Genomic DNA, 14,179 nt, shown 5'->3' with positions numbered 1-14,179 from the left:
TAATCAATTGGCTAGGAATTTAGTCTCCATTAGGTTAAAAAATATAGAACTATTAATGGCATGGAAAAAAGTAGACACTGAAACTACTGTTTCCATTGACTGTTCAGCCTTGCCAGATTATGCAGAAGTTCTCTCTTTGGAAAAGTATAATGTTTCAGGGGGGTTGCTTGTCTTGTTATTTATTCTTTATTGATCTCATTTTCCATAAATAAAGCTTTGCCTTGACTCTGGAGCAAAGGTAGAGATATAGGTCCTCATTTAAGATACACCCTCTGTGGGGTATGTCTTTCATAGGGCTTTCTAGGCATTGCAGTTCTCTTGTTTATTGTTTCATGAATGCCATACTGAAGGCAAGTTTCTGTGTCCCAGCTACTATTAAGTGAGATTTTTGGGACAGCACAAAAATGGGAGAAATGTGATGGTAAACCTGGCAGTAGTAGAAGAAGACTTGAAGATAAAAAAAAAAAATTTAAAAATCCCTCTTGCAATTACCAAAAGGTGTCAGTCATGAAGATGAAAATGAAATTTCTTGGAAAATGAAGGCTTTCACAGCTTGATCTGTGAAGATAAAACCTACCCAAGTTTTATGTGTATTTCATGCTTTGGCATGTGCAAGATTTTTTGCTGTGTAAAACATGAGTTTTTCTTCCATGCATTGTCTCCCAGCCCTAATTCTATACAACTTCTTCCCACAACCTCCTTTGCTTGGAGATGACAAATTTGTGCTGTTTCTGTGGTTTTACATAGACAGGAAAGGAGAAGATTCTTACGTGACTCTAACAAACACGTTTATCATAAAATGAATCATAGAATGGTTTGGGCTGGAAGAGACCTTACAGATCATCCAGTTCCAGCCCTACTGCACTCACAGTACAGAATTTCCTCCCAAATCTGTCCAGTTTTAGTTTAAAACCATTCATTCTTGTCTAATCATCATCTGCCCATGTAAAAAGTTGCTCTCCCTCCTTTTTTATAAACCCTCTCAAAGTACTGGAAGGCCATAGGGAGGTCTTCCCAAAGAATTATTTTCTCCAAGCTGAAACTGTAGAATGAAGATAAACTACATATTTAAAATTTCTTGTACAGAAAAAAATGAGTAAGTGAATGACTTATACAAAGTGTGTTTTTGGCACAAATCCTGTGTGGCATAAATGAAAACTTTCCTACTGGCAGATAATTTACTGTTTATGTTTTATTTTTCATTAAAAGAATTTTTTCATAAAATATTTTTGTGCTCTGTGTTTAAACTGCATATTTAGCCTGATTTTCAGTTTCAAAAGGAGAAACATAGGATGATACTAGTATTCTTTCTTATTGTTTAGAATCTTTTTAATCTATCAGCTTCATTTAAATTGTTCTTGGCTGAAAGCATAACACATTTTCCTGCATGATTTTTATGTAAATCCTGAAGAAAATTATAAGAAAATATTTGGTCGAAGGGGAGAGTGGGGGAAACAGCCTGAACATGTCTCTTACTAGGATACTGTTTAAAGGTTCTGTTATATGCAACCAGAGCATGTTACAGATTTTTTTTTTTTCCCCTAACAGATGGGTCAGGACATTATTATGGAAATATGTGGATGCATGGGTTACATGTTGTTATCATTATTGATAAATCTAAATGTCTAATGTTTAAATAATTCTTTAGCTCTTTAATGGATATCTAGAACTTACATGCGGGCCAGTAATCACTGATGCTGTCTTAGACTAAAATGGAAATATATGAGTATTTGTGATTTTAAGTGTAATGTACCTTTGGTTTCTCCTTTGGAAGAAGCCTAGTAGCTTAAAAAAATTAGCCATTAGTATAGAGTGTTAGTAAAAGAGACATGAGGTGGAAAATTTGTAACTATTATGGAACGAATTAAAAAAAAACCTTTTCTTTATTCAGCAGCCGGCACCTTAATATGCAACTGTGCTGCAATCATAAATTTGGGGACGGATACCATTTTTGTACCAGTTTTTTTTAGACCAGTTTTTTGGCTGTTTTGAGTTCAGGTAGAGGTTAGAAAGTAGCAGTACTTAAATCTTAGAAAAATGAGGTTGTCAATGTATATAGATATTTCTGATGGAATAGCTTTTTTAAAACTTCTGGAATGCTTCTTGGGACATGGTGAATTAAGATTTTGATATACTTTGTTTAAAAGATATGTGAGATATGTGTTGTTTTCAGTTAAAAGAAGAATATAAACACTTTTTCAGTCGTTGTAAACAGTTTCTGTGTTTGTAAATCTTCTTTTGGAAATCATTTGTATCATTTGCCATTATAGAATCAGAATCTGTGTTTCTTGTTCAAAAGTCTTTTCTATAAAAATAGTACTGTGTTAAATACAAGTACAGATGGAAAGTAAGGGCTTTCAGAAAATTCCTCTGCATCTACAATTATTAATAAATGTTAACTGTCTATCAGTTACAGCTATGATCTATCTCACTCCCTTCAGTATAATCTTACTGTCCTGAGAATGCCACTTGAGATATTAAAAACTGAAACAACCCAGACCCGGCAAGAGAGTTTTGATATATTTGAAGATGAAGGACTTTCAACACAGGGGGGAAGTGGTAAGAAAACACATCTAATTAAATTGATGATGTTGGTCAGTAGTGTCCTAACACTTGTGAGTTAATAAAAGATTTTGTGAAGTGCCAAATATATTTCAATGTGAATAATGCAATTTCTAGAAGTGTGTAGTCATTGTTTTAAGTTACATTGCAATTGGGGAAGATGACTGAGCATGCTGACATTTTTCAGCAATAGATTACTCAACTGACTTCTGAGTCTTCCAACAGGAATGAGTTACAGAGAGAGTGGGAAGCAATAACTGATTAAGTACCAATACTTTTTTTTTTGTTTTATATTGGAGAATACTAACAACAGAGGAACCATATGAAGTTAGCATCATCTTACTGTAGCAACCCCTGTCAAGAAAAATTACTCATTTCGGGTGGAAACTTTAGGCTTCAGTTTGGATCTAGTGTATCCATAAGAGTATAAAGATGAGCAGTCAAAGGGAAAAACTATTTTTCTTTGTACACACACACACAGAAAGTTTCTCCTAAAATTTTTAATATTGGATTTTATTCTGTTGAATGTAACCCCCATGCCCCCAAGAAAAAGATATTAGTAGCATGGTCATATATATCAAGGTACCAGCAACTGGTTATCAAATATCAGAAAGGACCATAAGGAATGAAGAGAGCAATAATTCCTCTTCTGCAAAGACTCTAATCTGGAGGATCCCTCAGGAATCCTTACAAAGGCACCATCTCTTCTATATCATTGTAAAAACAATCAGAAATGAAGATGCCCTAACCTTGACCCCATCAGCACTGTGTGCTACTCACCTGTCTAATCATAGAATATGTGTAACAAATAGCCACGTGTCATTTAAGAATTAATTCTCACCAAAGTAATGCTGCTAGTAGTAAGAAAGAGGAAAAATTGCTGGCTAAGTGCTTGTGACCAGCTTCTGCTGACAGTCTAAACTCCATGAAAATATTTCGGTTACATCTGTTTACCCTGGGCTTGCAGTAAGTTGGGTCTAGGTAACAACAGTTTGTTCAACAGTTGCATTTTTACCTGCAGTCTGTAAGAAGAACTCCTTTTTCCTCCAGTGGAACATTTGACTGCTGTAGTTGTCTGCTATAATTGGCGTTCATACTGCTGCCATATAATTTGTCCTGTCAGAAACTTCATTTGAAAAAAGTGTGAAAAAATATAGGCAATATAATTCTTGTCCTCTTTCTTCTAAGTTTCAGATTCATTCAATTCCCTCTACCACCATTCAGCGACAGTTGTCATCTTGGTCCTGATATTTGAAACAACAAGACTCTGATTCCAGATATATCAGAAACAGAATTTTAATTTGTAGGTCTACAATAGCTGTGTTTCTTGGTGTCAATGCAAATTAGGAAAACTGTTGAATTGTGTAAAAAAGGATTGCTGTTCATGATATTCCAGAACCTAGCAGGTAATTAGAGGTGGCCCAGAATTGAGAAGATTATAAAGTTCTCCTGTAAGAGCATTTTTGTCTTAACTAGAATGTACAACTTTATTTCCCTTGTTATCAAATCCCTTGATGGTACTCTGTAGAGATCTCTTTTCAGTACTGAAGGAGATCAGTAACTTCTGCATGAAGGCGCTCAATCACAACAATGACTGGCAACTCTAGAAAAACTGCAAATCCTCATAAACGCTGGACTTCAGCATGTGCCTGGAATTATCTGTGTTCAGCAAACCTCAAGGATGCGAGTAAATGCTACACTGAGTTGCAGCCAAGGGAAAATCAAAACAAAGACCCGATGTCCTGGATTTTAAAGCAAGTGAGCTTGTTTCTTAATTGCTAATGCATTTTTATTGTAACAACTTCCTAGGTGTATTTGGGATTTGCAGTAAGCCTTACGAGAAGTACGTGTGGAATGCCAAGCTTCTGGAAGCAGTAAGAAGTGCTGTTCATCGCGACTGGCTGCTGTATATCATTAATGGATTCTGTGGGCAATCAAGTATCCTTCTACTGTCGTAATGAATTTTGGTTTATCAATTTTGAAAAAACCCAGTTTGAACATTGAATTATTTCTTTGTCATATAAATAATGTTCAATTTTATACTTACTGTTTAGCTTTTATTTTCATTACTTTCTAAGTAAGAATTATAGTTTTTGTAAGAGGACCCTAACAGAGGTAGACTGCATTTTCAGTGAGGTTCTGTTTATAAGTGTGGGGTTTAGTAGTAAAGAACTTGAGAGGATTTTTGGGCTCAGCTGTATTTTTTTGCAGATGTTTGAGGAAAGGGAGAAAAGCTAAGCAGAACTGAATTGCTGACTGATCTGGTTTCAGCTTTGTTTAAACCATGACATTACCATAGAAATGCTTTCCTACTAATCTTCTCTAAAACATTTCTTAGTTACTGAGATTTGCAGAAATTCTTGTATTTACTGTCTTTCTGTTGAAGACGATGATGAAACTTCAGCCCTGCTGTGTGAAGAACACTAGGACATGTGAAAATCTCTTTTCTTGACTATATACTATTTTAAGTTGTTAAAAGGGTACATTGTAGCAGGAGGAGCAAAAGTCCAAATGCATGCCACAGTCCAAAGAAATGTCATGTTACATGTTAAGAATTTAGTATATTACAAAGATACTCTGTTTTATTCACCATCACTATCATGTTAGCTTAAAATTTCTGGGGAAGCAAATACAATTATGAAGTTAACATTAGTAGTGTCTGCAAAATTTAATTTTGCTTTTTTATGATTGTGAGACTGTTGGTCATTGGCTTAGTCCCCAGATAAAAAGCTAGATCTGTTTTTGTATACCACTATTTCATTTGTGGTCTTACTTAATCAAAGCTGGATCTGACCACCACCATTATGCCTGCAGGTGCTTAGTGTGTGAGGAAATATCTTCTTAGCTCTTTCATGTGCCTCCCTAACACTGAGGAAGTAGTGGTAGTCACACTAGGCTCTGATTCTGTTTGGTTTTAGTAAAATGGAAAAAGACTGTAAAAAAGCATCCGTAGTGTGTTTCCCTCTTTTCAGTTATTGTTATGTAAGTAGTTGTAAATTTGTATGTTTTTCTAAACAAATAATTGGAGGGTGACTAATACACTTCACCTGAAAATTAAGCTCCCAAGTTTTAATCCCAGTATTCACAAAAACAGCATTTGCACTGCTAAGTGTATCTTGTATCTATTTCACCTCCATTGTCATTTCATGAAATAGAAATGCTGTTCTCTTCTGTAGGTTCTGAAAAGTGGATGATGTATTGCAATGTAGATTTGCTTTTCAAAGTTCTTAAAACAGGTTGTTGGAAAGGGCAATGTTCTCTTCCAGCTGCAAAATAAGTCTGGAAGTGATACTCACCACTGTTAGGGTGATTTCAGTAAATCAGATATATCAGTTTCATACATTTTGTTAGAACTTATTTTTGTGGGCATAAAGTAAGTGAACAAAAAATTGCATGTGACATGTAAACCTTAACTTCTCTTTCAAGAACTATTAATATATGGCCGCCCTATATATGTCACGCTGATAGCCAGAAGATCAAGCAAATTTGCTGGAACACGTTTTCTGAAACGAGGAGCAAACTGTGAGGTAAATGAAATATGATTTTAGGGGTTGTTTCCCCAGTATGAAAGCTTGAACTTGACTGACTGAAGAGCTGAAATGGTTTAGAGGGTTGATAAGGGTTCGGCTATAAAATATGCTATTAGATGATGTTATTGCAGATATTATTACATTTTTCGTTGGCATAATAAAATCGTTCCTAAAATTATAAATTTAATTGTTCTAATTTGGCACTTGTTTTGGTTTTTTTACACTTAATGTTATTTCCCAAACTGAGGGAAAAAATTAAAACATGGTAATATTCATTAGGGACAAATGGGAATTTAACCTTCAGTGTTGTTCTCACTACTGTGGTTCAGTGTCTCACAGTTTAATTGTGCTCTGTTTGTAATGATCAATTATCTGTATTGCATGCAGCTTTGAATGTCATGTCTACATCATATGTGTATTTCTGTTTGGTTTAGGGAGATGTTGCTAATGAAGTGGAAACTGAACAAATACTTTATGATGCTTCAGTTATGTCATTTTCTGCGGGGAGTTATTCTTCCTATGTTCAGGTTCGAGGGTCTGTCCCTCTGTACTGGTCTCAAGACATTTCAACTATGATGCCTAAGCCACCCATAACACGTGTGTACAAATTATTCTTTGTGATAGATTATGGTTAGTGCTGTGTCCTAAAGGAATATCTGAGACAATAATTGAAAACTGAACTTGCAAAAATGGACAAATTGTCTGTTCACTTGTGCTTTGTGAAGCCTTAATTCAAAGTAAAAAATTATGGAAAAAAATCTCAATCTTAGACTTTACATTCAGAAATTAAATAGGAAATGTTTCAGTTTGAAGACGTGAGCTTTCTTTGTATTACTTTGTGTGTGAAGTTAGGTACATTTATCTTAGTATTGTGGATAAAATATTAAACCTGTTGAAAATGGTGGAAAATGTTTGGGCTGAGATTAATGGGGCCAGAATAATTGTTCTTTATAAGCATTTCATGAAAATTTAAGAAGTTGCCTATCATTTGGCAAAGTGAATATTTTTTTAACAGCTTTTGCATGAAAAGAGGGGAAAGCATTTAACTGTGTCATTGCTACCAGAGAATTAATACATCTTTTGTGAAGAGTACTATTAAGGGAAAATTCTACAGCTCACTTGTTATCATCTTCAATATATGTTTGTTTCAGTGGACCAAGCAGATCCTTATGCACACGTTGCTGCTCTTCACTTTGACCAGATGCTTCAGAGATTTGGCTCTCCCATTATTATATTGAATCTTGTGAAGGTACAATATTTTGAATATGTTCTATGTGTTTAATTTTTAATATTATGCTTCTTTCTGTACAGGAGTTGTTTGGTTATTTTCTGAAACTAATATTAGAATATTTTCTTCATAAATCTCATCCTACACAATATAGTACATAACTCTGCTTCCACAAAATTTCTTGTGTTTAGAGATTTTTTACAGTAATCTTTCACTGTTCTTTTCAGGTTTTTTCTATTACCCATTAGATCTAAGTCCAAATAAATTTATCACTAAATTTAATTTAGCACTAATAACTACTGAAATAGTATGATTCCATTCAAAGCAAGGTTGGAACTAGATGACCTTAAGGTCTGTTCTAACCCAAACCATTCTGTGGCTCTATGAAAACAAATGTTATATTCAGGCAATGGCAACACAATTCTAATTTTCAAAAATTACTGTAAGACTGGGAGATGGGAACTGTTGTTAGCCATCTCCTGTCAGTAATGGAGAAGAATTTCCTTTTGAATGGGATGCTTCCCTTCCTGCCTGTGTTTTTGCTTATCTTTTGTGGTTCTCCATTTCATCTGCATTGCCACTTTTTTTTCTGTTTTCTTCTTTACGCTTACGGCATACCATTTTTCAGCCAATGATTATGCACGGTTGAAACAGGTGACTTTTACTACTAATATAAAATGATTGTTAAAAATCTAGAATGTTCAGATTTTTCTATCTTTTCTGTTATTATTTTAATTGTACTATTTATGAAGAACTGCCTGGTGTTGTTACAGCTTCCACTTTTGATTTCCATTATATATGCATATGTGTATGTGTGCATGTGTATGGGTTATATACATTTGTTAATGAAAATTTTGAGGTTAAATTCCTTTTCTTTTTGCTAAAGGAACGTGAAAAAAGAAAGCACGAAAGGATTCTCAGTGAAGAACTTGTTGCTGCTGTGACATATCTCAACCAGTTCTTACCCCCAGAGCATGCAATTATATATATACCCTGGGATATGGCCAAATACACTAAAAGGTAGAAAAAGTCTTCTCTGTACTAGTGCTTGCAGCTGCAGTGCACATATTGAAGCAAATGTTGCTGAACAAAACAGCAACTTGCAAACAAAACAAGGGAATGTGATTCAGGATGATCATACATCCTTTTCTGCCTCATTCATATTTTTGAATCACAGAAAGTTTGGTAGAGAAAAATCAGTGTGATGTAAAAATCAAGGAGTTTTATGTTTTTTATGTCTTCCTCTTCTAGTTTATGTAATATTTTTTATCAAAAAGAAGCAAAATTGCTCAGATAGAGTCTCTCTCTCTCCTGTAAAATCTAAGAAAACCATAGACATAATTTATTGTTGAATGAATAAAGCTGTGATATGGGCCTGTTTTTAAATCATTTTTGTTATGGAAAACCTTTTTATGTAGTGAGATTTTTTTTTTTTAGTATTAATGTATCTTGACTGTCTCTTTTTTTTTTTTCCCTCTCCTCAGCAAACTTTGCAATGTCCTAGACAGACTGAATGTGATTGCAGAAAGTGTAGTGAAGAAGACTGGATTTTTTGTAAATCGACCCGATTCCTACTGCAGTATCTTGCGTCCAGATGAAAAGTACCTATAATTTATTTGATGCATAATGAATAGCACCTATTCCTTAGAAAGTTGTTTGGAATTTCTATGTTTATTAAATTATTTGTTATTTTAAGACTTACTAATTTGGAAATTACTAAGTGACTTCTTTTGAGGCATACTAATAAAATAATTGTCATCTAAATGTTACTGTAAATGAGTCTGTTGTTAACGAGAGGATTTTATGGTTTTATACATACAAAATATAAAACTTTTTTTTGAAAATAGAAACTGTATTTGCTTAGACTGCTGCAGATGAACTCTCAAGTCCCTGAAAATCCAGAAGTAACTATTTGTCACTGAGTAGATCAATACATGATTGTGTGATCTGTTATTTTATGAAATAATTTGAAAGTCATTCTGTTTTGTTTCTTTTTCAGGTGGAATGAACTGGGAGGTTGTGTTGTTTCCACTGGTCGCTTGCAGGTACTAAAATATATTTTTTTAGTTTATAGTGATGTAGGTCAGCACTCCCAAGGAACAGTGAATCATTTCACTTAAATGCCTGATTGATGACTCACAGACTGCTGTTACATTAATATTTATAGTACATATTATTATGGCTGTCCTTCCTAGAAATCTATTTGAGAATTAGGGCCTTAAGTTCTTGCATGGTACCCCAAAACCTTTGGGGTACTAAGTCCAGTATCTTTGCTGGACTTAGTCTGAGAAATGCTTGTATTTTAAACTGGTTTCCATTACTGTTTAATCTGTAATGTTACCAGTGCAGTGAAAGTTAAACCAGCAGCATTTTAGCAAACTGCATCATAAAATGTTCTAGAGAAGAAGTGAGGAGTAAGCACATACTTAACCCTGGTAGCATATTCATGTACATGAACATGGGTTACTGACATTTTCACCAGTGCTGAATATTCTGTATATTGTTACAGTTTCCAGAACTAAAAGAAAATAAAACTAGAAAAATGTCTTCCTTTAAGGTCAGAAAAGTACTGACTAAACTGCAAACCATACAGTATCAAATTTATACCTGAATGATACAATTATATACTCTGAACACAGGGCATATTCTTAAGAAGCCATTAGTTGCTTTGACTTGCCATTCATAATTTTTATTTCTTTTATGTTAGAGAGCATATTACCATTCCTGTACTAGCTGATCACTGGGATATGTTTGTTGAGGGTGGATAAACAGCAGAGCAGGTACAATTTGACCTCTTTAAAAAAAATCAGCCCTAGTTGATTTTTAATGTTAATTTTTAATCTTAGTCTTACAGGTTTACCTGTAGTACGAAAGTGATTATTTTATCTTTAATAATTTGAGAGTCACCAGTGACATACATGTAAGCATTCTGATCACAGTTCACCTCTGACTAGACATCTTGTGAGTCACATCCAAATTGTGACTTCTTCAGGGCTGTTTGTGAGTTGAAGGAACATCCAGTTGCTGTGATGATAAAAGCAAGAATATTTTGAAAATAGGCATGACAGCCATCTGATGTAGCTTGCTAGAGATGAATTGCTTTTATTAGAAATGTCTTTCCTCAAATTTTTGTAAAGACATAACTTGAGATTTGATAAGACTTAGCTAGTAGTAAAAAAGTAATAATAATTAGTGTAGTAATTTGTTGACTAAGATAAATCTTCTATTTGGTTTGCTTTACCAGACTGGAGTCCTTCGAACCAACTGTGTGGACTGTTTAGATCGCACTAACACAGCCCAGTTTATGGTGGGGAAATGTGCTTTGGCCTACCAGTTGTATTCATTGGGATTGATTGATAAACCAAATTTACAATTTGATACAGATGCTGTAAGGTAAGATAGATTAAAAGTATGTCTTGGTTTTTTAATTTTGAATCGAGAGATTATGAAGAATTATGTCCATATAGAAGAACTGTACAGTGATTTCTGCTGGAATGATTTCATGTTTATTCATCCAAGTTTAAAACGTCTTTCATACTTGAAATCTTGAGAAAATCCTGTCATGCTGAAAGTTCAATCTTCTGGAAAAGGATATTAATCAGTCTTACAATATAACTGCTTGATTTCATTCTTTTTATAAAAGAAATTTAAAGAGATGTGTTTTGAAATAAATGTAAGAAAACCTCCACCCCAGTCTTTTATACTTGCTTCAATTGCTTGAGGCAGAATGCTGACTGAGAGTGAAAACTGAAGTAAATACACACTTTCATGGAGAATGCCAAACTGGTAATTTCATAGAAGTACATCTTACCTTGCTATTTCCTACTTTTTCTTTGGGAAGATTTCATGGTTTTTGATTTATTGAAGAAAAGTTTTTCAGCATTCTTTCAGATCAAGTGTCAATGGTACTTATACAAGCATCTTCAAACTCTTTATGAAAACCCAGCATTTGTATTGAAATGCTTTGGGGGTAAGGGTGAACTAAGCTGCTTAACTTGTACACATGCTTCAGAAATTAATGTAGGAGTCCTTAAAGTGCTATGTTTTTATTCCTTTAAGGTGTTGTTGTGACTGTGAAACTTGTGGCTTCATTGCTGATTTTAACTAATGATTTGATAGTTTTAGAGCATGGAGACCTAACTTGTATTCAGAAACCACAAGTAGTCAGGTTTCAGTCCCCTTCATTTGCGATACACCTTCAGCTCCTCTTCTTTTTTCCTGTTAGTTTCCAGCACTTGTCTGGTGCCTGGAGCTGGTATGTGCTCCAGAAACCCCCTCACCTGCAGCATGTTGGTTCACTGTGCAGGTGGGGGCTCCTTGCCTCTGCCTGGTGGCCAGGGAGAGCACCCGCTGGTGGCTTCTTGGGTGTGCTAGCAGTGCCTTTCATCCACCATGTCCCAGCTGCTGGGAGCTGCAGGTTTACCTCTGGGAATAAATAATCCCTGCTGCCAATACCAGTTGCTGTGCAGCCTCCTGGGGCTACTAGTCAAAAAAACCAAACAGACCCACCAAACCCAAAGAAACAAATGAGATTCTCATACATGGTGTTGTGATCTCTGAACAATTTCTGTGGAGGCAAGTGGGTTTGGGGTTATTTCTTTAGAGGATTTTTTTTTTTCTGTTATTTTGGGGGTTTTGTTTTGTTTTTTTTTTTTTTAAGTTACTTAGCAGATGTTTCCTCCTAATTGATCATATTGTACTTGACCTTGGACAGAAGATTTGCTGGACAGCTATTTAGTTTTTACAAATATTGATTTGCTGCTCAGATAACTGTTCTTCATCCAGCTCCTCCAGGAGAACTTCAGTCAGATGGTTGCAAGGTTACATATGCAATACTGTCCCTTTTCTTGAAAACTTTATTAGGGGAATGCTTTTGTTGTCTTGTTTTTGAACAAGGCAACAATGCTTTTGTTGTCTTCCTTTTTTTTTTTTAAATTTTATTTTGTTGTTTGTTTCTATCTTCCTTTTCACTCCTCAAGGACTTCTTTCATTTGCAGGTATTACATGTAGATGTCTGAATTACTTTATCTTCCTATACTGATGTGGAACACATTCCCCAGGTTTAATGACTGGGTTTAATTTTTAGTTTTGGGGAGGGACTGGGGCTTGTTTTGTTCTGGTTTGAGTTTTTTTGCCTCTTAACTAAACTTCCAGTCTTCTTTAGCAAAATATCATCCTTGTCATTTTCTTGCTCAAGCAAGGCCATAGTCTCCATTTCTGAGAAGCACTTTTCAGTCTCTTACCTTCTAGACTAAGTGCCATCTCCTTAAGATAGCCTCTTTTTCCAAGACTGTTGTCTTGTTTTTGTCATTGATAGGAAGCTTGTTTAATTTTTGCTATTTGGACTAGTCCCAGTTTGGATAGTGTCAACTTCTTGATGCCAGAGGACTTTTTTGCTTTTTAGCCAGCTCTCCTTGTTCAAGTCAATTCTTAGCCAATTCTTTTTGCTCTCTGTTTACATCAAGATTTTCTAGCTCCAGCAAATGTTACCTAATTTCCATACACTTTTCTTACGAGTCATGTTTATTCATTTTGTACCTTTGAGTCATCATTATTGTAACTACAGAGATTTTTGGAAGGTTATGCTAACTTCATTCCTGGTGCACTTAACAGAAAATGTAGCCTTGAGATATTGATAGGTTCTGTCCCTTTTAGTGTATTAAACATGCCTTGGTTAGTGAAGATATATTGCTTGTTTTCTCTCCTTCAAGTAGTAGGACATGTTAATCTTCCTGAATCTATGGAACTGCATACTCTGTGTGAGCCCCTTCTTTTATATTAAAAAGTAATGAAAATCTCAAAGTCTAAACCTTCTTAGTAATTATTATGTCTGAATAAAATTTTCACATATTTATCTGAATAAAGGTGAAGAAATTGTATTGCACTTGCAGAAAGACTTAATTATATTTTCTCTTAAAAACTTCTATTCAGAAGTTTCATAGATGACACATTTTGCCTTTCCTTCAGATTATTTGAGGAATTATATGAAGATCATGGGGACACGCTTTCTCTGCAATATGGAGGCTCTCAGCTTGTCCACAGAGTAAAAACTTACAGAAAGATTGCTCCGTGGACTCAGCATTCCAAAGATATTATGCAAACACTCTCAAGATACTACAGTAATGCTTTCTCAGGTAAATTTAAGTGGTTTCTTTCAAGCCATTGTTTACAAAACATCTTACTCATGATGCTTCAATAATCTACACTATGGCCTTATGACAGAATTCCTCTGTACTATAATTTCCAAATAATTTAGTAGCATCTCAAATAGGTATTCTGATTTGATGATATATTTATTCATCCTATGTTGTAGCATGCAGCCCTTTGTTTAGAAAATGTACACATGTAGCACTGCATCTGTCAGTGACATTTGTAGATCAATAGAGAAGCAGGTAACTGTTACAGAGTTTTAAAATGTTGGACAGAATGTCTTCAGCAAATATAAGGAAACTGGTAAATCCAAACATCAGTAGAAAGCTTCATCTGGAGTATTTCTTGTGTTGTTTCTGAGAGCTCAAAACAAAGCAAGCTGTAACGCATGTAATTGTTTTGTGTAAATAGGAGCTACAAACTGTTAAATCTGTGGTAAAAAAGTCAAATTTAAAAATCAAGTAAAAAAGCTAGGGTTTTTTTCAGTTAAATAAGCTGTAAAATATTAACTTACTCCTTTATTAGCTCATATGACTCATTAGTTGAACACTGAGTGTTCTACTTTCTTCTGGGCAACATTGCTAAGGGAAAACTTTGAAAAATGCTGAGCCTTATCTTATGCAAAACAACAAAAAAAATACTGTAGTGTGTTTAGAAGTCTTGAAAAAGATCTAAAAGAATGGTCAAAGGACAGTCTAAGACATATCAG

At 34.7% G+C, this 14,179-nt stretch overlaps 1 protein-coding gene across 2 annotated transcripts in view; it reads left to right on the top strand.

The window, feature by feature from the left end:
* FIG4 (FIG4 phosphoinositide 5-phosphatase) overlaps window positions 1–14,179 on the top strand; it is a 55,378-nt gene that overhangs the window by 16,171 nt on the left and 25,028 nt on the right. For both annotated transcript variants that reach the window (XM_053937231.1, XM_053937229.1), the window contains 10 exons: window positions 2,411–2,559; window positions 4,372–4,500; window positions 5,989–6,089; window positions 6,527–6,689; window positions 7,244–7,341; window positions 8,207–8,340; window positions 8,805–8,921; window positions 9,320–9,365; window positions 10,565–10,713; window positions 13,288–13,454. In XM_053937231.1, coding sequence (XP_053793206.1) covers window positions 2,411–2,559; window positions 4,372–4,500; window positions 5,989–6,089; window positions 6,527–6,689; window positions 7,244–7,341; window positions 8,207–8,340; window positions 8,805–8,921; window positions 9,320–9,365; window positions 10,565–10,713; window positions 13,288–13,454 — 1,253 coding nt within the window. The remainder of the gene's footprint in view (window positions 1–2,410; window positions 2,560–4,371; window positions 4,501–5,988; window positions 6,090–6,526; window positions 6,690–7,243; window positions 7,342–8,206; window positions 8,341–8,804; window positions 8,922–9,319; window positions 9,366–10,564; window positions 10,714–13,287; window positions 13,455–14,179) is intronic.

This window comes from Vidua chalybeata, chromosome 3 (genome assembly GCF_026979565.1).
Source record: "Vidua chalybeata isolate OUT-0048 chromosome 3, bVidCha1 merged haplotype, whole genome shotgun sequence".
NCBI classification, from domain to species: domain Eukaryota; kingdom Metazoa; phylum Chordata; class Aves; order Passeriformes; family Viduidae; genus Vidua; species Vidua chalybeata.
The sequence above is the reverse complement of the archived record's forward strand: the minus strand, read 5'-3'. Positions and strand labels throughout refer to the sequence as shown.